General features: G+C 44.6%; 1 protein-coding gene across 4 annotated transcripts in view; it reads left to right on the top strand.

The window, feature by feature from the left end:
- The window catches only part of ARHGEF1 (Rho guanine nucleotide exchange factor 1), a 108,355-nt gene that overhangs the window by 66,750 nt on the left and 16,152 nt on the right, over positions 1 to 25,453 (top strand). Inside the window, exons 1-18 of one of the 4 annotated variants that reach the window (XM_088453197.1) lie at positions 2,749 to 2,854; positions 4,279 to 4,308; positions 4,550 to 4,652; positions 6,128 to 6,206; positions 7,289 to 7,324; positions 8,973 to 9,137; positions 9,687 to 9,789; positions 12,727 to 12,909; positions 14,869 to 15,047; positions 15,972 to 16,115; positions 16,194 to 16,276; positions 16,635 to 16,760; positions 18,412 to 18,526; positions 20,889 to 20,989; positions 22,120 to 22,197; positions 22,798 to 22,873; positions 23,184 to 23,351; positions 23,701 to 23,788. In XM_088453197.1, coding sequence (XP_088309323.1) covers positions 2,841 to 2,854; positions 4,279 to 4,308; positions 4,550 to 4,652; positions 6,128 to 6,206; positions 7,289 to 7,324; positions 8,973 to 9,137; positions 9,687 to 9,789; positions 12,727 to 12,909; positions 14,869 to 15,047; positions 15,972 to 16,115; positions 16,194 to 16,276; positions 16,635 to 16,760; positions 18,412 to 18,526; positions 20,889 to 20,989; positions 22,120 to 22,197; positions 22,798 to 22,873; positions 23,184 to 23,351; positions 23,701 to 23,788 — 1,871 coding nt within the window. In that variant the 5' untranslated portion in view covers positions 2,749 to 2,840. Of the gene's footprint in view, positions 1 to 2,748; positions 2,855 to 4,278; positions 4,309 to 4,549; positions 4,653 to 6,127; positions 6,207 to 7,288; positions 7,325 to 8,972; positions 9,138 to 9,686; positions 9,790 to 12,726; positions 12,910 to 14,868; positions 15,048 to 15,971; positions 16,116 to 16,193; positions 16,277 to 16,634; positions 16,761 to 18,411; positions 18,527 to 20,888; positions 20,990 to 22,119; positions 22,198 to 22,797; positions 22,874 to 23,183; positions 23,352 to 23,700; positions 23,789 to 25,453 lie in introns of those variants that run through there. The other 3 variants (XM_088453194.1, XM_088453195.1, XM_088453196.1) reach the window with 3 other exon arrangements.

Genomic DNA, 25,453 nt, shown 5'->3' with positions numbered 1-25,453 from the left:
ATCCCTGTTACATAGATCCCCTATCACTCTATGCTGTGTGGTGTATCCTCCTATTCCCTGGTGTGCTGTATACAGTGTATAATGGCAGGATCACTCTCTATGCTGTGTGGTGTGTCCTCCTATTCCCTGGTGTGCTGTATACAGTGTATAATGGCAGGATCCCTGTTACATAGATCCCCTATCACTCTGTGCTGTGTGGTGTATCCTCCTATTCCCTGGGGTGCTGTATACAGTGTATAATGGCAGGATCCCTGTTACATAGATCTCCTATCACTCTATGCTGTGTGCTGCGTGGTGTGTCCTCCTATTCCCTGGTGTGCTGTATACAGTGTATAATGGCAGGATCACTCTATGCTGTGAGGTGTTTCCTCCTATTCCCTGGGGTGCTGTATACAGTGTATAATGGCAGGATCCCTGTTACATAGATCCCCTATCACTCTATGCTGTGTGGTGTATACTCCTAATCCCTGGGGTGCTGTATACAGTGTATAATGGTAGGATCCCTCTATGCTGTGTGCTGCATGGTGTGTCCTCCTATTCCCTGGTGTGCTGTATACAGTGTATAATGGCAGGATCCCTGTTACATAGATCCCCTATCACTCTATGCTGTGTGGTGTATCCTCCTATTCCCTGGTGTGCTGTATACAGTGTATAATGGCAGGATCACTCTCTATGCTGTGTGGTGTGTCCTCCTATTCCCTGGTGTGCTGTATACAGTGTATAATGGCAGGATCCCTGTTACATAGATCTCCTATCACTCTATGCTGTGTGGTGTATCCTCCTAATCCCTTGGGTGCTGTATACAGTGTATAATGGTAGGATCCCTCTATGCTGTGTGCTGCATGGGGTGTTCTCCTATTCCCTGGGGTGCTGTATACAGTGTATAATGGCAGGATCCCTGTTACATAGATCCCCTATCACTCTATGCTGTGTGCTGTGTCCTCCTATGCCCTGGTGTGCTGTATACAGAGTATAATGGCAGGATCACTCTCTATGCTGTGTGCTGTGTCCTCCTATTCCCTGGGGTGCTGTATACAGTGTATAATGGCAGGATCCCTGTTACATAGATCCCCTATCACTCTATGCTGTGTGGTGTGTCCTCCTATTCCCTGGGGTGCTGTATACTGTGTATAATGGCAGGATCCCTGTTACATAGATCCCCTATCACTCTATGCTGTGTGGTGTATCCTCCTATACCCTGGTGTGCTGTATACAGTGTATAATGGTAGGATCCCTCTATGCTGTGTCCTCCTATACCCTGGTGTGCTGTATACAGTGCATAATGGCAGGATCCCTGTTACATAGGTCTCCTATCACTCTATGCTGTGTGCTGTGTCCTCCTATACCCTGGTGTGCTGTATACAGTGCATAATGGCAGGATCCCTGTTACATAGATCTCCTATCACTCTATGCTGTGTGCTGCGAGGTGTATCCTCCTATTCCCTGGGGTGCTGTATACAGTGTATAATGGCAGGATCCCTGTTACATAGATCTCCTATCACTCTATGCTGTGTGCTGCGAGGTGTGTCCTCCTATTCCCTGGGGTGCTGTATACAGTGTATAATGGCAGGATCCCTGTTACATAGATCCCCTATCACTCTATGCTGTGTGGTGTATCCTCCTATTCCCTGGTGTGCTGTATACAGTGTATAATGGCAGGATCACTCTCTATGCTGTGTGGTGTGTCCTCCTATTCCCTGGTGTGCTGTATACAGTGTATAATGGCAGGATCCCTGTTACATAGATCTCCTATCACTCTATGCTGTGTGCTGCGAGGTGTATCCTCCTATTCCCTGGGGTGCTGTATACAGTGTATAATGGTAGGATCCTTCTATGCTGTGTGCTGCATGGTGTGTCCTCCTATTCCCTGGGGTGCTGTATACAGTGTATAATGGCAGGATCCCTGTTACATAGATCTCTTCTTGTATGCTCTGCCCCACCTCTCCCCTTCCTGTTCTCTATATTGCCTTCTCTTATTTGCTCTCCAGTGCAGTTTTTCTGGGTACACACATGTGCAACCGACAATTGTGCTGCTGTCCAGTCACACCCTGGACATCACAGGGATGCCAGTACACACTGCTGCGATTTCATGAAGGATGGAACGATCACTTGTTCCATCTTTCATTAACATGTATGACGCTGCATGCGTTATTGTCACGTTTGATGTGCAGCACATCAAACCTGATGATGTCACGTGCGACCGCGGGAGCGCACATAAAGTGCATACACACTGCACGATTTAACATTCCGATTTGGCCAGATCAGAACGACATCGCTCCAGTGTGTACCCAGCTTTTGGCTTCTCCCATGCCATGCAGATCTCTTCCCCTTTTTATGCTATGCTCTGCCGTGGTCTCGTATGCTCTGCAGCATTCTCTCTTGTGAGAAACCACGTTCCCCACACCAGATGTCCTTCTATATTTAGCTCTGGTGAGCCAGTATACCAGCCCAGGCTGGGAAAGTCGGAACCCCTTATTAACCCATCTACCTTTGGGAATTCACTGTACGAATGAGCCTCATAGCCGTAGTTACACCCTTAACCCGTTCACTGCCTGCTGCTCCGGCCATGACTTGCAGAACACGTACATGTGCTGGATTCTCCAACAACCAGAGAGTTAACAGACAGGAAGTGGACTTGGCAAGTGTCCACTATCCCCGTTCTTAACACAGAACATCTGCCCCTCAGTCTTTCTGTGTGTTGCATCATCCAGATGCGTGGCGCAGTATAAAAGTCCACAGCAGCAGCTATTGTCCTCACTCGCTGTCTGTGGAGTTACTGGTATTACCCTCTTGTACGATGATCAGCAGGACAACCTGTGATAAATTCACACACGCTAAGCATGCTGTTCCGTGGGTGAGTGCCTGGGCGGGCAGGCGGTGGGGGTTACTGAATGAACACGCAGAACCAACTCGTCCTTCTAATAGTGACTTGGTCCTCATGTCATTCAAAATGCTCATGGATTTATGTGACACAATGCACAAGTAACATACTTGTGTTAAAAGCTTGAGGGGGCTTTAAACATGTAGAGGTGTGTGCAAGAAATAGACCACGTCAGTATAAGGCTGTGTTCTAGATCAGGGGTTCTCAAACTCTTTCCTCAGGACCCCACACAGGTCACGATTTCCAGGTTACCCAGCAGGTGCACAGGTGTTGTCATTACTCCAGATTTTAAAGATCCACAGGTGGATCTAATTATTTCACTTATTATTTTGTGAGGAGACCTGGAAAACATGCACTGGTTGGGGTCCTGAGGACCGAGTTTGAGAACCTGTGTTTTAGATGTATAAAGGTACGTGTGTATATAGTCTAGTAGAGCTGGTGACGTTCTGACCAGTACTGTGTATTTGCAGCTCTTATCAAGCCCCTAAAAATCTCCTTTTCATAGCAGCGAGCTGTGAACAATTTGTTAGTAGGTCTAGTGCACGTGTAGTATGTAACATGTATATACTGTTAGATTTTCCTGGCTTGCCGTGGTTGTACTGTAAATGCAATGTGGTCTGGTTTCAAACGACTTTTAAAATGTACCTTAATTATGGTTTTCTGAATATTTTTTTACATTTATCATGTTCGACATTAAATAGATGAAAATTGATCAACCTTAATGTTGTGTTTCTGGGGCTCATTTGCTAATACTTAGACAATTTTTTATTTGTTTTTTTGATAGTAAATGTGTGCTTTAGCCCCAGACACACGTCATCGATGTTGATCAATTTTTAGATCGATTTAACATTGACCTTTAGTAAATGTACCCCTAGTGGCTGCAAAAACAATGCGACTCCCACCACACCCAGCAAATGTAGCTCTGGGACAATGGAGTGAAAATGTCATTTTAAAACTTCTTATCCAATCAGTTTAGAGGCACATGCAAATATTTGCTTAACATTAAATGTTACATTCACAGTTTTACACAAAGACAATAAATATCTCACACGCGTATGAACAGATTGTCAAGTTTACACATTTTCTATTCTTAAAAAAAAAATATATACTTTTTGCTACACTTAAATCCACCTATAAATTCCCCCTATCCACATTTCCACATAGACCAGTCTTTTAAGTAATGCCCCCAATCTACTAGTTGTTTTGCAGTCATGCACACTTCATAACACAAGAGGGCGACATTGAGTCAGCATTTTTCATCCAAACTCTGCATGTCATGCTTTACCAGCTGTACATACATGTCCTCTTGTATCCTGCCATGTCAGCTAGCTAATGTAAATTGTGATAATTGTGGTCGCCATGCAGCGTACAGCTCTAACATATTTTTCTTTTAACAGTCCAAGCATCTCTCTGGACGAGGAGAAAAGGTAATTCGTCACCTTCTTGTACTGGCTGTGTTGGATATTGATCAGCTGAACTGTTATAGCCCCCAAACCCCTTCTCCACCCCCCCCCCTCTACCCATCCTCTGCTATCAAATAGATTATTTAATGTGAATGTCCACTATTACACTACATCTTGTGCACCCAGGCGGCTGTGGTAGTGAGTTGTTGTGCATGCATTGTTCTTGTAGAGACTCATCCGAGCTCTCGGACTCCTCTCTCCGCAGTTCTGCCATCGTCCATGCCATTGTAGCCTACATGAAGCACATCGGGGTGAAGACGAAGGCGGCGGATAGCAAAAAATCCAAAAGTGGCTTTTTCCGGAAAATGGTGAGAAGCGGCATCTGAAGTCACTGGTGACACATTGTAATGGGCATCTAGCTCTCGTGCTGTATTGTGAGTGGGAGCAGACATATTGCTGCCTCATCAGGGGTTAACCGCGTAAATAACAGCATAGAGTCGTATTCAGTTACAGCGGATCTGCAATACTTTTTCGCCTCCCAGACTTTTTGCCTATATCGCGTGTTTTGTAGGCGGAAAAGTATCACGGCCGTCCCCGCTTTACCCCGTATTCAATATTCAATATGGAAGTACGTGAAAATGGGACCCGGCAAAACTTGAACAGGCGGAAAGTACTGTCAGATTTGGGGAAATCAGCCTGACACCCCCCAAAAGATGCTTTGACATGGGGGTTAGCTATGGTACCCCCGATTTGGGTTGCTGAAGGTATTTGGTGGTTTTAAATGGGCTCAGTAGCTGCTAAATAGCGTTTTTCTATACGTGATGCAGAATAGTATTTAGGAGTATTTTTTCCTGAAAATAACTTATCCCAGCAAATTTGGGGTACTTGAAAATGGGGGTCAGCATATTTAAAAGTTGCTAAAGTTAAGTTGAAAAAATCGTGAAAAATCCACCTGCCGCAAGCACCTGCAATCAAAAAAACACTTAGGGCCATACTTGGGGACCCCCCAGAGTCAAGTTCGCTAGTTTTTAACTTTGTCCCCCAACATTTTTATTTTCGCCCCCAAATTCAAGGTAATTTTTTGGGGTGTCCTTAAGTGTTTTTTTTTTTTTTTTTTTTTTACACAGTTTACCTTTGGGGGACTGTCTGAAGGCTGCAGGGGGGTTCCCGTAACGTTGCACCCCAAACCCCCAATTCTGCACTATTTTCTGCCTGCTATTCATAGGCGAAACTTTTTCGCCTATTACATTGCATTGACTTTCCGCCTAGTCGCAAAGTCTTTCAAATTGAATACGGGGTAAAACCCAAACAGGTGAAGATGACACCATCGGTGAAAAGTTTTCACCAAAAACACGCGAAAACGGCTTTTCGCTTCAAATTGAATACGGCCCATAGTCTGTAATCTCCTAAATAATCCTACCGATATAATAACCTATGTATCCACCTATTCCGAGAGATAGACAACCCTTGTTGACTGCGGTGATAACATCAGTAGTTCTCTACATTTTGTTTTACTGAGCTGTTCTTAATGTTTAGCCCTTTTTCCAATTGATCTTCAGATCTGCAATTTATTTTATTTGTTTTTTTGGCTCTTGAAGTGGAAACCTACAGCATATAAGAATGTTGTCTATAACTTATTTACTTGTGAGCTAGAGGTTTCAGCTGGGCGCAGCCATATTTTTGTATTGCGTAGCGTACAGGCGGCCGATACCGTAGTTGTTAGTTTTTGTAACTTTTGTTGTTCCTTTCGGCAAAATGTTTAGTTAGTTTGTGTTGGTAGTGTTTTGTTTTTTTTAACCAGAAAACCGCAGTCTGAGTACAGCTTCCAATCTCTTCTTTCCAGGTGTCTGCAAAAAAACCAGACGAGCCACCGAAATCCAAGAAACCGTTCAGTATCTGGAACCGTAGTGAAACTCCTCACAGTGAGTACCGGTCCAAGACGGAGCAATGACCTGTACATGGGGTAACACACCCTGTGCTGGGAAATAGAGGAATATCCTATTATATGTCAGAGTTCTTTGAGCATATTTTATGTGCACATGCCGGGCGCTGAATGCGTCTGTATAGGAGCTGGGGGAGATGAGTCGCACAACAGTCATGTTACGTAGTTTATTGAGTAGGCCTTCTCCCTAAGCGCCCTTGCCACCATGCTACTCGCCAGCGCTGGGAGAACAGAGTAGGGGAACAATGTGTCTGTATAACAGGGTATCAGGATATATAGATATAATATTCATTGCACATTTGGGGGCAGATGCGCTAAGCCTTGGAGAGTGTTAAAGGGGAAAGAGATAAAGTACCAACCAATCGGCTCCCAACTGTCATTTTCAAAACACAGCTTGTAACATGACAGTTAGGAGCTGATTGGTTGGTACTTTATCCCACTTCATCTCTCTCTAAAGCTTAGTGCATCTCCCCCAGGGCCTTTTATACTATGCAGTGCTGAACCTTTGTTCCGTGTGATGCATGAATGTTACTCTCATGTCTCCCCCTGTTACTCTCTGTCGTGTCCTTGCTGGCCACCACCTCTTTCAAGCTGGCCTTGGCTCTATATTGCCAGACACATTAATAGAATGGTTTACTTCTTTCTTTTGTTTTTATTGACTCCGTTTTGTAGTGTGTGCCCTTTCTGTGTATCTCACTGCCAGGCTTTTCCCAGTGTTTCTCTAGCTGTCCTCTCCTCCTCGGGTTCCGCAATCTGTTGAAGATGCATGACTGCATGGCATGGTCCTCTCTTCTTTTAAGTGAACCCGGGGCCTACGCATAGTGAAGGCAGCCAATTTGTGGGCAGAACCAATATTCCTGCCTCAGTGATGTCACTACTTCCTAGTTACTTGATTGGATATTGGCTTGGTCCTCAGCATAACTGCCTCCATTGTGTTTAGGCGAGGTCCGTGAACAATGCTCGGCAATGTGTTGGGAGTGTGGGGTGGTGTGCTCTTGTCCCGGCTTGTCTTCATGCCTTGTTTTGTTTTTCTTCTCTCTGCTCCTCCCCGTGTTTTCACAGATGTTGAGACCAGACCGACAAAGGTTGAGGCTGAAGGTATCTTCTAAAATTTAGACCCACTATTTCCCCCCCCCCCACCCCCCAAATGACTCACCATGTCACCAGCTCCACTCAACCAAACGCATGATGGAATGTACCAAGTGTTCACCATGTGGGGGGGGGTTACAGCATGGGGAACACTACTTCTAACTAATGCACTTAACCAGTTTATGACAGGAGAATTAATGATTACAGTCCTTTGTGCTTGCTAGAAAGCCTTAGTCCCACAAAGAGCCAGTGTGCTTGACTATTAAATACATTACCCTTTAGCTTTTGCTGTACCATATACACAAACCTTTGTCATCATTATGTCCAGGTTTATTGACGCCCTTTTTTTCTTCTTTTTGAGTTATAAAGGTCTGTACCGTATTACCAGTTAAACGGACGGGAGAGTAAAGCACTTGAATATAATAAACAATAGTAATGGCCATTTGTACATATGGGGTTACATTTTTTTCAAAGGCTCTTGAAGCCAAATTAAGAGCGGTCCAACAATTCTGTAATATCTGCAACCGGAGGTAGACAACCTGTCTACTTATTAGAGGGATTCTACATCTCCAATTACCTCTGCAGTAGGCCCAAACCAGCTGCTGAGGGGGACAAGTGTACAGTATTTTCCATTTATATTTTTTAATGGAGGGGGTATGGCCATTCCTCCCCGATTTGGCCACACCTCCTTCAGTATTCTGGCCCCGTGACTTTTTTATGCAGCCACTAGTTGGTGTATTCTCGACGTAAGCAGCGAATAGTCAGGCTGTCATATTGCAGCTGATTGGACAAGCTGCAGTAAGACCCAGGCTATCCAGTCAGCATGCCACTACTGCCCCCTGGTGAATAATACTCAGAGTGGCGACTGCCTGTAGGCAAGTTTGTCCAAAAGGGAGTTCAGTGGTTCTAGTCCGTTGGCCTATTGGCCAGTAATTGCACTGTCCAAAAGTTCGACTGAGGAAGACCAAACCTGTTTTTGTTTTATAGCAAGGGACAATCCGTGCAGTCTGTGCCACTAGGCGGTGTTTGATCATGGGGCAGATTAATTTAAAGGTTCCTTTGAAAAAAAATAGTACTGCACAAAATCAGGAGGAAAAACCTTTGGGTGCAAGGAAAAACGGATGAGCTGATCCTGCCTGGATAACCGGCTTTATGGTAGCGCAAGAGGCTCCGATGGAACCTCGCCACCTTTGCCCCCAAGTCTATAAATGGCATATTATCATATTGTGGTTTAGAGTTAGATGATAATGTCTTTTTGTTGGGACTGAGGCTTTCAAAATAATAATCTTCTTTTTTTTTTTTTTATTATTATATATTTGATAAGATTATTCTCACTTAGAGTTTGGCAGAGAGCTAGCAATCTCCTATATCACTAACTATTTTTGGGTTTTCTTTGTTACTTTTTAGATGTTGGTAAAATAATTTGACATTAACTAAAATAGTTCTCGTCGGCAACTCTTCACTTTTGAGGGTTTATTTGCGTTTTTCTTTTTGTTGTGTTATGGTTGGGTGGGTGGAGAAGGGGGGCAGCAGGGGGTCAGTGCAATAGCAGATGATTATATAGTCTCCTGTAATCGTTCTGTTTACATACAGAATGGATGGCGATAGGTGTATGTAGTGATGCTGGCTCATCTAGGTTCCTACCTCTGTTCCGCAGCTGACAAGCCGGCTGCCCCAGAGAGAAGAATCAGTCAGGGGCAGAGAACGTTTGACAGGAGTGACAGCAGCTCCACTAAACCTAAAACCACCACCGAGGGTCCTGAGCCTGGAGTTTCCGTGACCATACACCCTCCGCCCAGCGAGCCCAGTGACAGTGACACAGGTGAGGTACAGGGGAGGTGAAGCCGAATCTTAATTTCTGATATGAAAGGTTCCAGGTCATTCCATAAATTATAAACATGAGTTAGCCCATAGCTAGAGCAGCAATTGTGGTGTGATAGGTCCAAGGATACAGAGCTCTGCGTTCTAGTCTCATGTATGGCCATATTGGAAGGACCCAAGTAGGCCCTCCAGTTTGGCCGCACACGTGGTTGTACAGTTTAAGGTTTGATCATTGTTGGATAGAGTTTGCATAGTTGGCTTGTCCCAAATATGATGGTGCCCTATAAGATTCCTTTTGGATTCAGGATGACTAGAACACCTTTACGCTCACAGACTGGGTTAACAAATTCCATTTGTGTCAGAATATTTCTTAACAACTTCGATGATTGTGTTGTTGTTTTTTTATATCCCTGCCTACACCACAAAAAGTGATTTAATCTCAATGTAATTTCACAATGTGCCTGTTAGCGACCATTTGTGGTTCGAGAAGCGGGCACTGTAATGTGTAACTGCACACACCTCTTCATCATCTCTCTGTCCCCTAAACTAGTGTCTGATGGGGCATCGCTCGATGTCACTGATGTGTCCAAAGGGTCTCCGACCACAGAACTGTGCCCGGCAGAACAGCAGGAGGACAGTGCCGAGAATGACAGGTAAGATGGATGACTCCGCTGGCGTAGTTCTGAGATGATACCATCTCCCGCTGCCGCTTTCAAGCTCTTCTGTGCCCTCGCAGTGCCAATTCCATTTCGCTGCCAGCTGATTGGATCCGTTCAAACTCTTAGCTTGCTTTGATCCTGTTTGTAACTGTTATCCACTTGGCTGAGCGTAATGATTGAGGCTTCCTACTTGCTTGTTCCTCATCGCACATTACTTGGATTTATTGTCACTATTGACCGGCCTTTCCTGCGTTCATGGATGCCTTGGAGTTCAGTCAAACCATATGTTGTGGAGAAATGCTGTTTTACACCCTACTTACATAGCCCTTTGTCAGTGGGGTAAATCACTAGTAAGGCCTTTACCAGACAGATGTTGGCTTATACTGTTCTACCTTGCTTATCTGGGGGCTGCAGCAGCTACAGCTCGCACCATTACAGAACCACCGCCCTCGTCCTGCCAGACTCGTATGCCTGTGTCTCGCTCCGCCCTGGCAGCATCCAGGTTTCACTCTCCTGTACGTCACTCTGCAGTATATGTCCATTTTGTACCCCTGTCCAGAAAGTGTGTGCTGTGTATGGCTTCGTGTGTCCAGCGCCCTCTGCAGGTCTCATCTGCCCATCAATGCCTTCCGTTGTCTTTTTACCATGTCTTGTGATTTTTGTCTTCCTGTCGATGTCTGAGGCACCTTGATGCCATGTCTCTGGTGTTGCACTGTCCTGGCTTAGATGACCTCTCCCAACTTGGTTCTTGATGCCTTACAGAAGTTGGGACGGCATGCTTGGTGCTTTTGTTACGCTTTGCGTACAGTGCAGGCTTTGACCGAAGGGTATTTTGCCCCCCTGTGTTGCGCTGCTAACTGTGACAGCCTGTAACACAACAATAACTTCAGGGATGTGGTGTCCCTCAGCCTGATAAGTAGGGTATTTGTTTGGAATGATTTAACTCTTGCCTGCTCTGTTTACAGACGGAAGAAAAGGTCAGTGCATGTTTGATCTCGCACCCGAGGAGATATCTGTAATCCGTTAGTGGCTCTTATAGAGCCTGGCTAAGTATTAAACCATGTGCCCCAGTTCCTTCCTATCCTTCCCCACTCTCTCACCCTGCTAACACCAGCTACTTTCCCTGCTGCCCAACCGCTCGGTTTGACTTGGCATCAGAAACATGTCTTCATTGCCCAGAGTCTGTAAAGTCGTGATGCTGAACATACTACTATTGCTTTCTGGGGGAGATTCAGTTATTTAGGCGGCTATTTTTTTAAGGCGCCCGACGGAGCAATTCAATTGTGGCTCCGTCTGAGCACGACAGCCGCCAGCACGGGAGGGTGTGGGCAAAAATGTGTGATAAACCCGTGGTTAGGGCACCTTAACCTTGACTTTGGACGGGTATAGCCGTTTTACATGGCTAAAGCCAGTGAAGACGGCGATAATTAACGGGTGCCAGAACAATTGGATTGCAATACTGAGCTCCCATTATTTATCTCCGCCCACACACAAAAATGTTATCGCCCGCTCTGTATCAGTTTTTCATTTTCTTTTCTTCGCTTACATTTCCTGGAGAATGGAGGCGGAGCCAACTGCCACCCGTCGTCTCTAGGAATTATTGATCTATTGGTTGTACCGCCGGATTGCGTGTGTATGTATGTGTATCATGATAATCCACTGTTTGTTGTCATACTTGCTGTGAACAATATGCTGCTATCTTTTTCAATATAAGCACTTTTTGAAACTTTTGGCTTTGAGTGAGTTGGAAGCTGGATGATTATATTACTTATATGTGATTGCAGCACCAAGATGCAATTTAAAATGTGTGCGGTTTTTCTTTATCTACTAGTTTAGAGTTTAAAGCAGGTATCAGACCCTTCCCAGTTCTAGCTGGCATCCATATGTACTTTCCAAATGATACATATAATGGCCTCAAGTAGCCTCTCAATAAAAAGACTTTACCATAAAGTCTTAAAAAGGGACAAACTGTTAAAAGTACACGCCTCGGTCTCGGTGGATGCAGTTACTTTGCCAGCTGAGCCAGTATACGTGAAAGTTCATCTGTAGATTCAGGAGTATCCAGTAACATCGCTGAGGCAACTCAAGGTCGCCATTTTGTGGGCTGAAGAGAGATCCAGGAGTTTCAGGGCTTGTGTATAAATTGTCCTCTAGTACTGAGGCTGTCAACCTCAACCCTCAGGTAACCCCCAACAGGTCATGTTTTGAGGATTTCTGTCTTCGGAAGCAGGTGGAATAATTACTTAGCAAAATAGATCAAATTACCTGTGCATGGTTAAGGAAATCCACAAAACATGACAAACTGGAGGACTGGAGTTGAGAATCCCTGCTCTTGCTCATCAGTGATCTGTTGTGTTAAATTACGTTGTACACAGACACAGGCTTGTATGGTTTTGGGCCATTTTTCTATAGACCACATTTTTTTTTTGTTTGTTGAAGGAAAGCAGGCCAAAAGTGTCACTATGTGCAATGTAATCTATCGCTAGGGATTACTAATGTAGCTCAAGGACACGTACAGTGCAGGTTTTGTCCTCCACTGTGGAGACCACATATGGCTTAGTGTGTATAGGGTGGTTGTCTATAGAAAGTGCTTTATTCTGCAATATAATACAACTCTTACTATTTGTAAATACAGATTTTTTCCCGATTGACTTAGTCTGGATTCTGCTGCTTCTCTTTGCTTCTGAGATCCGAAAACATCCCTTCTGTTCCATGCTTTGTACATCCTTATTATATGCACACTACTGTGGTGTTGTTTTTTGCTTTTCCCCTGTTTTACCACTTTCACCGCTTTTTTTCGCCCATCTTTCTTTTCTCCCCAAATCTACCTACACCCCCATTGCATGCTCACACTCACCACAACCTCTTCTCGTCTTTATTGCTTGGTGTTCGGGACCCTTCTCTCCCAAATCTATGGCGTGACACGGACAGGCATTCTAGTAAGCTGGGGCGCTCGGAGAGCCTGCGAGTTTATGAGCGCAAGCGTTCACAGCGAGGCTCGGCCAAAGGCAAGCAGACGCGCTCTCGTAGTGATGTGGATCTGGAGGCTGCCGTCCAAGCCAACGACCTGCAGGTCATCTCAAGCAAATCTGGCTCCAAAAAAGGCAGCCTCACGTAGGTTTAGCTGCATCCCGCGGGATGGTTGGCTGTGTGTTGTTTTGTTTTTCTTTTCTTCCCCACATTCACCTAAGTTTTGGCAGTGTTTTAGCTTTCTAGAGAGATTTCTTCCCTTATTTATTTATCTATTTATTTTATGTACCTTAGAATTGTAAAGCAATCCAATATTTAGATGCATCTTGTAACTCTGGATTACTTCTGCAAAAGTTATGGTGTGTACACACGTAGCGATCAGCTAGCTATACAATATCGCTGGCTGATTGTCCTGCACCCTCCCTGGTGTGCCGGATGTTCGATATCGATCACCAGCAACTATAGCGACCCGCGATCAACGATAGTAACCTGCTCGATATCGAGCAAGTTGACCAGCATGTACGGTCGATGTATGATATCGCTATCGTCCATATGTGCCCGTGCATCGCTGGTCGATGGTGAGTTGGTAGGGACCATTTAAATGACTGATTTGACCGATAACGATATAGTTGTCTTGTTCAAATCGATCATTTAACTCTCTACGTGTGTACACACCATAGTTTACTAGGATTGAACATGAGGTGGCCAAACTTTGCATCCAGTTGTCTAGACCAACATCTGGCTCTGTAATTTTGCCCCAGCCAAACTGCACAGACCTTAGTTGTCCAGGTGTTTGGCCAAAATAAATGAATCGCAGTCAATAGGTTCCTGCTGCTTCTTCCAGGTCAGCCAATCAGCTGTCACGCATTTTCATATAGGTCATTGGCCTGTTTTTCTGCCATGATGGCAGAAAGATTTTCAGATGGCCTGATCAGATTTTGTTTGTCTAGAAGGATTGATTATGGGGCCATGCTAATGTTAGGCCACTTCACTTATTGCTTGTGCTCTACAAATTGCTATTGTAGACTTCAAAGGCATTCAACGCAGAGGTCCTTTAAAGAGACCCTGTCAACAAGTTCTCTAAAGTCGTGTTATCGCTTGAGCACACAGTGCGCAGTGTCGTCTCTATAGTAAAACAAGGTTCCCAGGTGACTCTGTTGATTCAGGAGAGAACATTTCAGTGGGGTTTTTTATATCCTAATTCCTACCTGTGCCAGCTTCTCCCAGGCCTCGGCAGGAGAGCCATGGGTGTAGAAGCCGTGTAGAAGAAACCAGGCCTGGAGTGATTATAGTGCAGCTTAGCTCAATGAGTGAGGCAATTTGAGCTGTCTGTGCAGCTCCTGGGACAGTGTCCTGTGTACCTCTCGGGTCTCCTGTTGTGCGATCTGGAGGAAGCCAGCCTGGAAGACAGCATACTGTATCTAAGCAGCAAGCGGCTGTGTGGCCAAATCACAGTTGGGGGATAGCTTTGCATCTTGGCAAACCCATGCTGCTCTGCTGGTGGAGGAGCTTTAAAATGTGCAGAGAAATGTAGATTTGGAAAGGGAGTCTCCTAGCTCAAATCTAACCTGCAGCATAAACCTAAAGCTGTCCAGCATTTGTGGGCTACATGCAAAAGCTGCCAGTATTTACCCTGCATGCTAAAACAATAGATTGTACTTGACCTCGCAGTGCAACATGGTTTGTACAGGTACAAAGTTGCTACTTTTCTTTAATTTACTTTCATCCCAAGTGCGATTCACCTCCAATGTATTTAACTGAATAACATCAATGTTGTGACGGGGTCTCTTGGACGTCTGGTTCCTGCAGAAAGTAAATGTTTTGTACATGTATCGGATCAGACCACAGGACCGGACAGATGGTTTGGGGAAGCTAGTTTGTTTTACATCAGTCTCAAGATGCTGAGTAGCTCATTAAGATTTTGTTGGCTGCAAATGTTCTGGAGCTGATATCAATCAGTGCATGGGATTTAACAGAACAAAAGAATAGTAAGTTATGATCTACTATAGTAATTGCGGAGTTCTCAATGCTCAGTCACTTTAGTTACTTGTGTCGTTTTCATTCCACCTTCTCTTGTTGTAACTTTACCCGTTCTCTTTGCAGCCCGGAGCCTGGAGGGAGCACTGAGGGTCTGCAGTCCTTTCTGCATCCCCAGTCTGAGGATATGGAGCCGCGTGTTCCAGAGGCCGAGAACGACCCCCCAAACTGGAGGGATCTCGTCCCCCATGAAACACTCCTCGGGCTGAAGAAAAGTGAAATCAAGCGGCAAGAGGTCATCAACGGTAGGCTGTACAATGAGCGTCTTCCCTTGTCTGTGCATGTTATCCGAAATCATGAGTGAGAAGTACTGTGTACCTCTTGCACTCCTGAATGTGGTGGTGACTATTCCTGGGAATTGTCATTTGTTAGGCACCACAAAACAGTCACAATGTCAGATTGTACAAAACACAAAAAATACAGAACAGGTGCATAAGAGGTTGACAAAGTAGGTACGGATGTGTGGCGGAGGGTCCTGCTCGTAAGAGATCAGTTTGAAGATAGAGAATAATAGATCACTAAGGAATTGTTAGTGCATTAAAGTATCAGATGCACTTTGATTCATTGCCGTGAGTTACGGATTTCCAGGGTTGTCAACAGAGAGAATCCATATTCTGTTCTATTTTGAAGATCTGACGAGTCTCCTTTTCACGCTTGTTATGAGATCTCGGTGATAAATTAACCCTGAAAATGCTTCAGTACTTATGTATCAGTCGCCGCATGTTCTCTAAACACCGGGTGACTCTGCCGCCATTGCGTAGCCTGCTCTTTAGAAGTCCTCTGCGGGTAATGTGATAACCTTACACACCACACCATTGTAAAGTTTTACTTGTAATGCTAACGGCATGGTTTGCAGTTGAGTAACAGATCTATTTGATGACGGCGGAAACCGCCGTTGATTCTGGATGACGGATGCTGCTGATTTTATAAAATAAAATGGAACCTTAAATTTAAATGAAATGTGCACACCGGCAGCCTCTGTGACCTGAGCCAATGCTGCCAAAAAGCCCTTGGTGAAAAATAAAAGGGTAAATATCAAGTCGTGCAATAAAAGTTGTATGAGGGCATGCACAAGGCAACAAGTAAAAAGTGATCTGAGGGTAGACAACCACTGTAATATACTATATATAAAAAGATCCCAGCTCTATGCATCTTTCTCTTCCTGACAGAACTGCTGTTCACAGAACATGCCCATGTGCGGATGTTGGGTGTGTTACACGACATCTTCTACCTTCCCATGAAAAATACCTGGATCCCCACCATGGAGCTGGAGAACATTTTCCCCAGTCTGGATGACCTCATAGAGGTTCATGGTGAGTTGTGAACCCTCTGCCCTCCCTCTTTGTTCCTCCCTCCCTCTGATCATTCATCTTGTATTTCTGATCTCCTAGCTTTGTTCCTGGATAACTTGAAGAAACTGCGTCTGGAAAATAATTCCATCATCCAGGCGATTGGGGACACATTGCTGCAACGGGTGAGAAGAGGGGATTTAAAGGGTGGGGGGATTCAGCGGTACGGTGGGCTGAAGACCTACAGCGCTTCAGGCATGAGGCACTTTGATTCTAGTGAATTGGTGGGTAGAATATTGGAAAAGGTCATAAAATAACAGCTTTCACTGTGTGTAAGTGAAGGGTCTAATTTAATCTGTTAATAAGCCTTTGTAACACTCGGCTAATCCCCCAGAGGGCGCCAGCACAGACTTTGTGTAGAGCAGTTACAACTGTATTGGGAAAACTCCTGGGCAACGCACGCCGGTGATACAGAGAGTAAGTTAATGTAAACAGATAAATGTATGCGGGTTCAATGCCATCTATCCCTGTCTCCTCCCTCAGTTTGATGGTACTGAAGGATCGTGGTTTCAGAAGATCTCCTCAAGGTTTTGCAGTCGGCAACCATTTGCTCTGGAGCAACTGAAACAGAAGCAGAAGAAGGACCCTCGATTTACCCAGTTTATTCAGGTAGCTTATTCAGTGGTACAGTCCTGTTTCCCTGTGTGGCAGATAAGTCAGAGGGGCCGTCGTGTTTCCTGTATGGCAGATATGGCAGTCCTGCTTCCTGTATGGCAGATATGGCAGTCCTGCTTCCTGTGTGGCAGATATGGCAGTCCTGCTTCCTGTGTGGCAGATATGGCAGTCCTGCTTCCTGTATGGCAGATATGGCAGTCCTGCTTCCTGTATAACAGATATGGCAGTCCTGCTTCCTGTGTGGCAGATATGGCAGTCCTGCTTCCTGTGTGGCAGATATGGCAGTCCTGCTTCCTGTGTGGCAGATATGGCAGTCCTGCTTCCTGTGTGGCAGATATGGCAGTCCTGCTTCCTGTGTGGCAGATATGGCAGTCCTGCTTCCTGTGTGGCAGATATGGCAGTCCTGCTTCCTGTGTGGCAGATATGGCAGTCCTGCTTCCTGTGTGGCAGATATGGCAGTCCTGCTTCCTGTGTGGCAGATATGGCAGTCCTGCTTCCTGTGTGGCAGATATGGCAGTCCTGCTTCCTGTGTGGCAGATATGGCAGTCCTGCTTCCTGTGTGGCAGATATGGCAGTCCTGCTTCCTGTATGGCAGATATGGCAGTCCTGCTTCCTGTGTGGCAGATATGGCAGTCCTGCCTCCTGTGTGGCAGATATGGCAGTCCTGCTTCCTGTGTGGCAGATATGGCAGTCCTGCTTCCTGTGTGGCAGATATGGCAGTCCTGCTTCCTGTGTGGCAGATATGGCAGTCCTGCTTCCTGTGTGGCAGATATGGCAGTCCTGCTTCCTGTATAACAGATATGGCAGTCCTGCTTCCTGTATAACAGATATGGCAGTCCTGCTTCCTGTATAACAGATATGGCAGTCCTGCTTCCTGTATAACAGATATGGCAGTCCTGCTTCCTGTATAACAGATATGGCAGTCCTGCTTCCTGTATAACAGATATGGCAGTCCTGCTTCCTGTATGGCAGATATGGCAGAGGGGCAGTCGTGTTTCCTGTATGGCAGATAGGGCAGTTGTGTTTCCTGTATGGCAGATAGGGCAGTCGTGTTTCCTGTATGGCAGATAGGGCAGTCGTGTTTCCTGTATGGCAGATAGGGCAGTTGTGCTTCCTGTATGGCAGATAGGGCAGTCGTCTATTGCATAATTCGTAATCATACTGACTCTACTCTGAGATGTTCAGGCGGCGCAGTGACGCAATTGACATAATCGCGGCCCTGTGTGCTATTTATATCACTGCGCAGAGGGGGATGGGGCCACATTGATGCTATTCTGTGAAGATCATGTCTTCAAGCCCCATGCTGGAAGTCACCCGGACGTTCCGGCAGAGATAACACGTACACTATGTTTACAATTACACTTGATTAGTACTAGAGCAGAGGTTCTCAACCTTGGTCCTCAGGTCCCCACACAGGTCACGTTTTCCAGATCACCCAGCAGGTGCACAGGTGTATTCATTACTCACTGACACATTTTAATAGATCCACAGGTGGAAATAATTATTTCACTTGTGATTCTGTGAGGAGATCTGGACAGAGTTTGAGAACCTGTGTACTAGATCATTTGAATACATGGGGAGCTATAGTAAACGACGTGGCAATCCTTGTTTTCTGCGTCCCAGCATTATCCTTCTCTCTCTCCAGGAGGCAGAGAGTAATCCACAATGCCGACGACTGCAGCTGAAGGACATTATTCCATTTGAGATGCAGAGACTGACCAAATACCCCCTACTGCTGAAGAACATCGCTAACCTCACCGGTGAGGACATGTCGCCCACGTATTCTAAATCAGCGTTTCTAAAACATTCTGGGTTTGGAACTCCCAAAAACTTTGTAAATCCTTTTTAAAACTGCAAATATCAAACTTTTTTTGTTATTTTACAGGATAATATGAACTATTAACATAGATTCCAAAACGGTTAACATTTTCATGTAAAAGTACTCATTGAAACCTTTCAGTGGTCTCCTGTGGCATAAAGCCACAACCGTGAAATCTGACTTACTACTAATCATTAGTGATAGATACAAGAGCTGGACGGTGCTATACTGAAGCCGCCACTGCTTATTCCGTCGGGAGAATCTTCCATTTAAAGGCACACTAGTCTTATTTTTCTTTTTGTGTTTGCTTAATGAATTATTAGGGGATAAATCTAGAATACTCCTTATGCAGGGCTAGGTACACACTAAGATTATCTGTCCAATCTGGCTGGTTGGAACGAAAATCTGGCAGTGCATGGGAGCAAATGACGGTCATCCATTTTTTCCCCAAACACCGGAAAACAGACAAAAACGGTTGTTTGGACAAATTGGTTAAATCTAAGTTGGAACGACCAGCTTTGTCTGTTTTCCGGTGTTTGGGATAGCCATGCTTTAGCACAAGTGACTTAATTAGCACCTCAGTCAGTTTGATTTAACTGTCTGGGCTCAAGCACGGATATCCTTAAAACCTGGACTATAATGACCGAGTTTGGGACCCTCTGGTATAGGTGGTTTGCCAGATAATCGAACAACAGAGTACATGGGGATTGGCCAGTGCGATGGACCAATGACTGCACACGTGCACTGATTGCTTATCCCTTGCCCCCTCTCTGCAGGCCAAAAGTCCTAATCAGTTTGGTGTACAATGATCTACAATGATGAGTAAAATGAATGACCATACAGAAGCAATGTGTGTTTGGTTTTTTTAACTGCTTACCATGCGGAAGAGAGCCATTGTTGTAGTCACCAATAGCTTTACACTTTGGGTGTGGCATAGGTGATGTTTAATATAATTGGGAAGGGGGGCTAGGAAAACGCAGACAATGGAAGTCTGCAATCGGACATTTAATATCCGCAGCCTGAAAAGAAAGAGAAACTAAAATGCAATAATACAGTATATGCAATGCACTGTCCTGGGAACAGCTTGTTGTAAGGTTTTATACTGTAGTGCTCTCAGAAAATAATTGTGATGTTACCTAGAACTGGGTATAGTTTTAGTAATTACTGATCAAGTTGTGTTTTTTTACATCCAGTTCTGTGTAACATATTCCTGGCCTGTCTACAGCAGATTTCAGTTGAAATAACCAGTCCTGCAGGCTGGGAACATGTCATTTTGCATCTCGAAGGCTGTGCATTACTGTTATACATGAAATAACAGGTTTACATGTACTTAAATAAATCTCCACCATACTCTCTCACTCATAGGCAGCCGGCGCCTATGTTAGAAGGGAGGTACTTCTCTCACGGAGCAGGCAGAGTGTGACTGACAGATTTGCAAACCTGCTGTTCAGAAATACTCAGGGGTATATTTACTAAAGCTTCTAAAACAGACAAGTGGAGGTGTCACCCACAAAAGCCAATCAAATTCAATTTTAGAACCTTTAGTAATCGTGGATCATTGGATTCATACATAGCGGCAGGGCCAGTGATGTCACAGTAAGATAGCCAGCTTTTTGACTGGTATGTGATCCTGCCAGGACTCTGCCCCTAAGGTATGGTTAAGACTGCAGGGGTCTGTTATGTATGGCCATGGTAATACTTTACTTGACTTTCAACTACAGCGTTGTTAAAAAGTAAACACAGAGTAATATATTATAACTCACAGTTCATATCTGAAAATGCTCTGGTGCTTCTAGCAGACCAGCAATAAACTGCTGAGACATAGACCAGAGTATGCTAGAAGCACCAGAGCAGAGTGACACCCCAGGCAGGAAAGGGGAACTGCACGGGTTGTAACAGGTGCAGGGTACTAGGAATGTACACTATTTTTTAAATATTTTTAGGGTTCATTTTGATAAAAATAAATGGTCTCAATCAACCATTTAGGTGATGTTTGATTCATGGGTGCAGTACCCTCAGATTGCCTGTAGGTTATGCTACACGCTGCATCAGTGTATTGAGAATAGATACTAAGGGCATTGGGTAGTGCAGAAACTGACGCTGCTACTCCCAATAGGTTTTTAATAGCGACTTGTATCTCTGAAACGTGATTTTATAAGGCAAGTGCTGTATGGAAGGACTTTATTTATTTTTGATTTTTTTAAATGTGGAAAACTGCTCATGAGTTTGCATTGTTTAAAACTAGAACGAGAGACCTGAGTGACTCTCTGCGGCCACTGACCCTTTATTACTGGATCTTTCAGAGGAGGAAGAGGAGAAGCAGAAGGTGCAAATGGCGGCTGAGTGTTGCCGGCAAATCCTTAACCACGTCAACACGGAAGTGCGAGAGATGGAGAACCAAATGGTAAGAAGCAGCTGTGCGCATACTGTGCTGGATAGGTTGTTGTGTTCCGCTCCTCTCTCGCCTAGCCTCTGTGTATAGCCTCTGTGTATAGCCTCTGTATATAGCCTCTGTGTATAGCCGCACACATTAGCATAGTAGGACATGGAATTTCTATTAAGGAAAGGTAACATTTTATTAGACTGCATTTTTTTCCCCCTTTCTCTCCATATGTAGTGAAGGCTGGACATGTCTGACCTAGGGTCTTGCATCAATGAGTGATATATACAGATATATCCTCATTCACCTATCCGCCATACACCCTGCAGCGCAAGATGCCTGAGTGACCCGCGCAGAGCGGTTTAGCGTAGCAACTGAATGCAGATTATTATTATTATTAGCGACTTAGTACATTATTAGCAACTTAGGGCCTGAGTCAGCATGGATTGCAGCTCCATCTGTTGCGAAAATAAGCTAATGAATGCGATCGCAAAGCCGTCACACAGCCAGCATAGAGACGCCCACTACCGTTATCTTACATCCGTAATACCTCGCAGTTCTGTGTATACTGTATATCGGGAACATCGAGTAACATTGGCCCCTCGAGCAGAGTTACAGCAAGTCTGACCTGCCGCAGTAACTGCGAGTCTTGTTGGACGCAGTACACAAGCTGCGTATACCATCTCAGTGGCTAATTTACGCACGCCCAGGAAATGGCGTTTAAACAGACACGCCTGCGTTTCTCCGACCACTCCCCCGTCACCACCCCTCAAACTCTCACAGCCTGTCACTCACTCTGCGATGGCTTTTATTCTGCTTGAGTGATCGCAAAGAAGTCGCAATGCTAACTCACGCACACACTCTGCGCAGTACGCGCCATCGATCGATCTGCGTGCGCTTTTTCAGTCGCGATCCATGCTGAACCAAGCCCTTCATACCCTATTAGCGACTTTGCACGCTATTAGGGAGTTAAGACACGAAATCCAGGAATAAAGCACTCTAGCACGGAAATCGCTGCCCATGCTGGAGGGTCTAAGTCACGCATTAGGCCACAAAAAGTATAGGTGTATGAGGAGACCCCTGTATCCATGTCCTCCATAGTGTCATTACGCTGCTTCTTTCATCCTGACACACACAATCTGTGCTCTCTGCAGAAACTCAGCGATTACCAAAGACGGCTAGACATCTCTAACTTGCGGCAGAGCAATGATCCCCTGATCAGCGAGTTCAAGGTAAGTGCTGATGACATGTGGAATCTACACCCCTTTGTAGCAGTGTTCTCAGAACATACAACGTTATACATCTGAGTTAGTATTTTAGAAGACCTGGCACTTGCTGTCCCGTTATACCCTTTATATTGCAGAAATGAAATTGTCACCTATTCGGTTTCAAAATACCCCGAAATGCATTCTTCCATTGACAGGATGAGGAAAACCTTTCCACTAAAATTCTGTTCTTACCATGAATAATGGCAGAATTACAACTCGCTCCGTCTTTTGTGAAAGACCGGGAGCTGGGAAAACTTGGGAATGTAACATTTGTCGGGGGAAAGGGGGAGGAGGAAGAATTCTTTGGAACTCTGAAACTTATGACTCTCGGAATTGGGAAACAATCTATAGGTCCCACATCGGAACCGCTTGCGGTAGAGATCCACAGGTGTCCATCAAGGCCCTCAGTAGCTGATTGCAGCCAGTAGGATTCCTGTATCGCCAACTGGTACATGAATTAGAGACCCCGCCAAGGAGATTTCTGAACTTTTATGTTGCTGTATTTGTTCTTGTGATATTTGTTTTGTCACAGTATAAAGTCCTGTAATGGTTTATGTCTTCCAGAACATAGATATCACTAGGAAGAAACTAATATACGAGGGAACCCTCACTTGGAGAGTTAGCAAAGACAAGTCTGTTGGTGAGATCACTGTTTTATTCCAAACCCCTATTTCAGTGGTATGGTCTGATGTCTTCAGCCTTGTTTACCCCTATTATTTACTTTCTCCAGGGGTAACTGTATATGACAATGATCCTCATGAGATGTTTTGGCTACAAACCTTTTTAGGAAATCTGATACCTCCGTGTCTCCTTCTCACAATTTGATCACTTTTGTTCCACCCCCTAGCGCCCCATGTCCGATGTTACGCCGACCTTTTAAGAGCTTCCAGTCTTCCAGCCCTTTTCCTTCCTTAGCTCAACCCTCTGAACATCGTATTCTTCCTTCGCAGAAGTTCTTGTTCTACTCCTGGACGATATCTTGATGCTTCTTCAGAAACAGGACGAGCGATTGGTTTTGAAGTGTCAAAGTCGTACGATCACCCCAACTCCAGATGGAAAGCTCATGCTGAGCCCGATCATTAAGCTGCACATGGCGATGGCCCGCGAGGTGGCTACTGGTAGGTATCTTAGGAAGAGTGCTAACACACTGTCCTAGAAGGGAAGCGCGTTTCGCTTGCTGATGGCCCCTAGGTTTGTGGACTGGTCAATGACGTAACCTCTTGATGGACCTCATCCGTTTCTCAGAGATCCTGCTTGGAGTGTTGTTCTTATTTGCCCAAAGGCAGGATCTTTTACACATTGGGCAAATGATCCACTCTGAAATTAGTTCATTATTGTATTTTGTTACTGTCCTCAAAGCAGGCACACACCTAGATATGTCTCCTCAAGAACTTACTGTTGTTCTCTCTCTACGTGCAGGTTATAAGTCTAATTTTGTACTTAAACTGCGCCTGTGGTTTCTTACAGATAACAAAGCCTTCTTTGTCATATTGAAATGGGAGGATAGAGCGCAGATCTATGAACTAGTGGCACCGACCACATCGGAGAAAAAAAAGTAAGTAACGAGCAGAAGGTGGGCGATGGAAATAATTGTTGGTACACGGCGAACAATTGACGTGGGTGATAAATGGGGCTTTTGCCCTTCTGCTCTATGAGACCGTTTTGTCCACCCTGAGCTGGCCTTATGCTATTTATTACCTGTTATTGATGTAGCGTCTACATGTTGCACAGCAATTTAAAGATAATATATAATAATGCACATTAGTACATACCCCAGAGGTGCTTGCAATCTGTATTGCCTACCGCACACATACACCCGAAGGCTCATTTTATAAGTAGTCATTGGGGCGTATTTATCAAAGCTTGGAGAGAGATACAATTGTGCGAGATAAAGTACCAGCCAATCAGCTCCCAACTGTCATTTTCAAACAGCCTTTAAAATATAAGTTAGAGGCTGATTGGTTGGTACTTTATCTCTCACAGTTGTATCTCTCGCTTTGATACCCCGGTAACCCCCTTTACCTTCCAGTCTTCCTGATGTGTGTGAAATGTTAATCTGCTATTTAATTCCAATACATTTGTGACAAAAAACCCTAATCCTAAATACTGACGACCTTATTTATCAACTAGTTTATCACCCAAAATGAGTGATAAATATCACGGTGTATGATAAATGGTGCTCCAGCCAATCTGTCATTTTTCTAACAGATGATTGTTGGGAGGTGATTGGCTGGAGCACCATTATCATACACCGTGATATTTATCACTCATTTTGATTGATAAGCTTGTTGATAAAGTACTGTACTTTATGAGCGAGTGAGTACACATATTGGAGAAGCGTCAGGAATAAAACCCATGACCCAGTGCTGTGACTGAGTACAGCGATTGAGAAAATGTATTTAAAAAAACGTTGAGGTATCTGTGCGCTCGTTGTCTCTACTCTCCAGTTTAGTGGCGACGTAATGGAATATGACTGACAGTAGTGAGTAGCTGGTATTATTGTGTCTCTAAACCTTTTATGTTGTTTTTTTCCCTTTATGGAGTGTGTTATCGTTAAACCCAGAAAAAAGTGTATGCTTGTAATTGTTACTACTTACTATAGCTTCTAAAACCAAATACTAATAAAGGTTTACTATAGTTTTATTGTCTATTTTTTATTTTTATTTTTTTTTTAAATTGTAATATGTGAAAAATATATATGTACAATTCATTGTACTCTCGTCTCATTTTATTTTTATTCTTTTTTTTTTGTTTGTTTTTTTATTCTTATTTATCCTGTAGCAAATGTATTGCTTTTAAATATGGCGGGGCCTAAATGTTTTATATAACAGCGAATATATTCATTTCAAATGTATCCTCATCCAAATAATGAAAATTATCTGCCAGGTGGGAAAGATTGGGCATCATTGCTGGGTACAGTGTTGGGTCCTGGGAAGGGAGGTGCGGTATTGTGACTGTTATGATGTCACTGGGGGCGTGGCTAGGTGGGAAAGATTGGGGTTCATTACTGGGTACAGTAACCTGAGTGTTGGGTCCTGGGAAGGGAGGTGCGGTATTGTGACTGTTATGATGTCACTGGGGGCGTGACTAGGTGGGAAAGATTGGGGTTCATTGCTGGGTACAGTAACCCGAGTGTTGGGTACTGGGAAGGGAGGTGCGGCATTGTGACTTATGATGTCACTGGGAGCCTGGCTAGGGGCGGAAAATTATTTGGTAAAAA

Source organism: Taudactylus pleione, unplaced genomic scaffold (assembly GCF_031769625.1).
Source record: "Taudactylus pleione unplaced genomic scaffold, aTauple2 ptg000572l, whole genome shotgun sequence".
NCBI lineage: Eukaryota > Metazoa > Chordata > Amphibia > Anura > Myobatrachidae > Taudactylus > Taudactylus pleione.
Note: the sequence above shows the minus strand (reverse complement) of the source record. Positions and strands in the feature narration are given on the sequence as shown.